This window comes from Malurus melanocephalus, unplaced genomic scaffold (genome assembly GCF_030028575.1).
Source record: "Malurus melanocephalus ecotype Western Australia unplaced genomic scaffold, MMel_1.1 scaffold_5333, whole genome shotgun sequence".
Taxonomy (NCBI): Eukaryota; Metazoa; Chordata; class Aves; order Passeriformes; family Maluridae; genus Malurus; species Malurus melanocephalus.
The window spans coordinates 255-2039 of NW_026628564.1; the positions used below are offsets into that span (position 1 = coordinate 255).

Here is a 1785-nt window from a genome sequence, read left to right on the forward strand (position 1 = left end):
CATGAGGGGACACCCCCAGAATGACCCTGAGTGACCTTGAGTGACCCAGAGTGACCCTGAGTGACCCAGAGTGACCAATGAGCCCCCTGAGTCCCAGCCGCGCACCCAGAGCCCTAAACGCGGCAGCGCCCCAAACGCGGACCCTGTCCCAGGCCTGGGAGGGGGACACGAGGGGCCATCCCCAGAGTGACCCAGGGTGACCCAGAGTGACCCTGAATGACCCAGAGTGACCCAAAGTGACCCAGAGTGACCCACGGCCACCCTGAGTCCCGGCCGCGCACCCGGAGCCACCCGCGGGGGGGCCCTAAGTGCAGACCCTGCCCCAGGCCGGGGAGGAGGACACGAGGGGACACCCCCTGAGTGACCCAGGGTGACCAAGAGGGACCCACGGCCACACTGAGCCCTCACCCCGCACTCGGAGCCCCAAACGCGGCAGAGCCCCAAACGCAGACTCCTGTCCCACTCTGGAGAGGGGGGACACGTGGGGACACCCCTAGAGTGACCCTGAGTGACCCAGAGTGACCCTGAGTGACCCTGAGTAACCCTGAGGGACCCACGGCCATCCTGAGCCCCCACCCCGCACCCGGAGCCCCAAACGCGGCAGAGCCCCAAACGCAGACCCCTGTCCCAGGCCGGGGAGGGGGACACGAGGGGACACCCCCTGAGTGACCCAGAGTGACCTTGAGTGACCCAGAGTGACCCAGAGTGACCCAAAGTGACCCAGAGTGACCCACGGCCATCCTGAGCCCCCACCCCACACCCAAAACGCGTTTGGAACCCCAAACGCGGCAGCGCCCCAAACGGAGACCCTGTCCCAGGCCGGGGAGGTGGACACGTGGGGACACCCCCAGAGTGACCCAGAGTGACCTTGAGTGACCTTGAGTGACCCACAGTGACCCTGAATGACCCACGGCCACCAGAAGCCCCCACTGCAGACCCAGAGCCACGCGTGGGGGGTCCCCGAATTTCGACCCGCAGGTTTTGGGGACCCCCCCCGCAGCTGAATGGGGGGAGATCCCGATGTTCCCCCCGACCCCAACCCCTTCCCAAGCCCCCCGCCCACCCCTCGCCCCCACCTCATCCCATCCCAGGCGCTCCTCGTCCAGCAGGATCCGCATCAGCTCCGGGATGGCCAGGGACGGGTGGGTGTCGTTCAGCTGGATCGCCACCTGCGCTGGGGACAGGGACACTCGGGAGGGGTCTGGAGGGGTCGGGAAGGGGTTTTGAGGTACCCCGGGTGGGATTTTGGGGGTTCACCTTGTCGGGGAAGGCGTCGAAGGCCGTTCTCACGGGGTCGCGGCAGCCGAATTTGGCGGATTTGAAGCGCCGGACGATGTCGTGGAGCGTGGCCGCCACCACGAAATATTCCTGCTTCAGCCGCAGCTCCTTGCCTTCGAAAAACTGGGGGTCCCCACCGTGAGACCCCAAAAAAATCACCCCAAAACCCCTCCTGCTTCAGCCGGAGCGCTTTTCCTCGAAAAAACTGGGGGATCCCCACCGTGAGACCCCAAAAAATCACCCCAAAACCCCTCCTGCTTGAGCTGCAGCACCGTACCCTCGAAAAACTGGGGGATCCCCACCGTGAGACCCCAAAAAATCACCCCAAAACCCCTCCTGCTTCAGCCGGAGCGCTTTCCCTCAAAAAACTGGGGGTTCCCCTCAGTAAAACCAAAAAAAATCCCCCCAAAATCCCTCCTGCTTCAGCTGCATCATTTTTCCCTCAAAAACCTGGGGTACCCTTCCATGAGACCCCAAAAAATCCCCCAAAAAATCCTTCCTGCTTCA

The 1785-nt window shown here is 63.8% G+C and overlaps 1 protein-coding gene across 1 annotated transcript; it reads right to left on the reverse strand.

Annotated features, from left to right (window-relative positions):
• Positions 1-1076: 1076 nt before the first annotated feature.
• LOC130588469 (glycogen phosphorylase, muscle form-like) lies at positions 1077-1401 on the reverse strand (the record flags this gene model as incomplete). The annotated part of the gene is made up of 2 exons (XM_057389388.1): positions 1077-1169; positions 1258-1401. Coding segments are annotated over 2 exons (237 nt in total), but the record flags the coding sequence as incomplete, so codon positions are not given.
• Between the last annotated feature and the right edge of the window lie 384 nt (positions 1402-1785).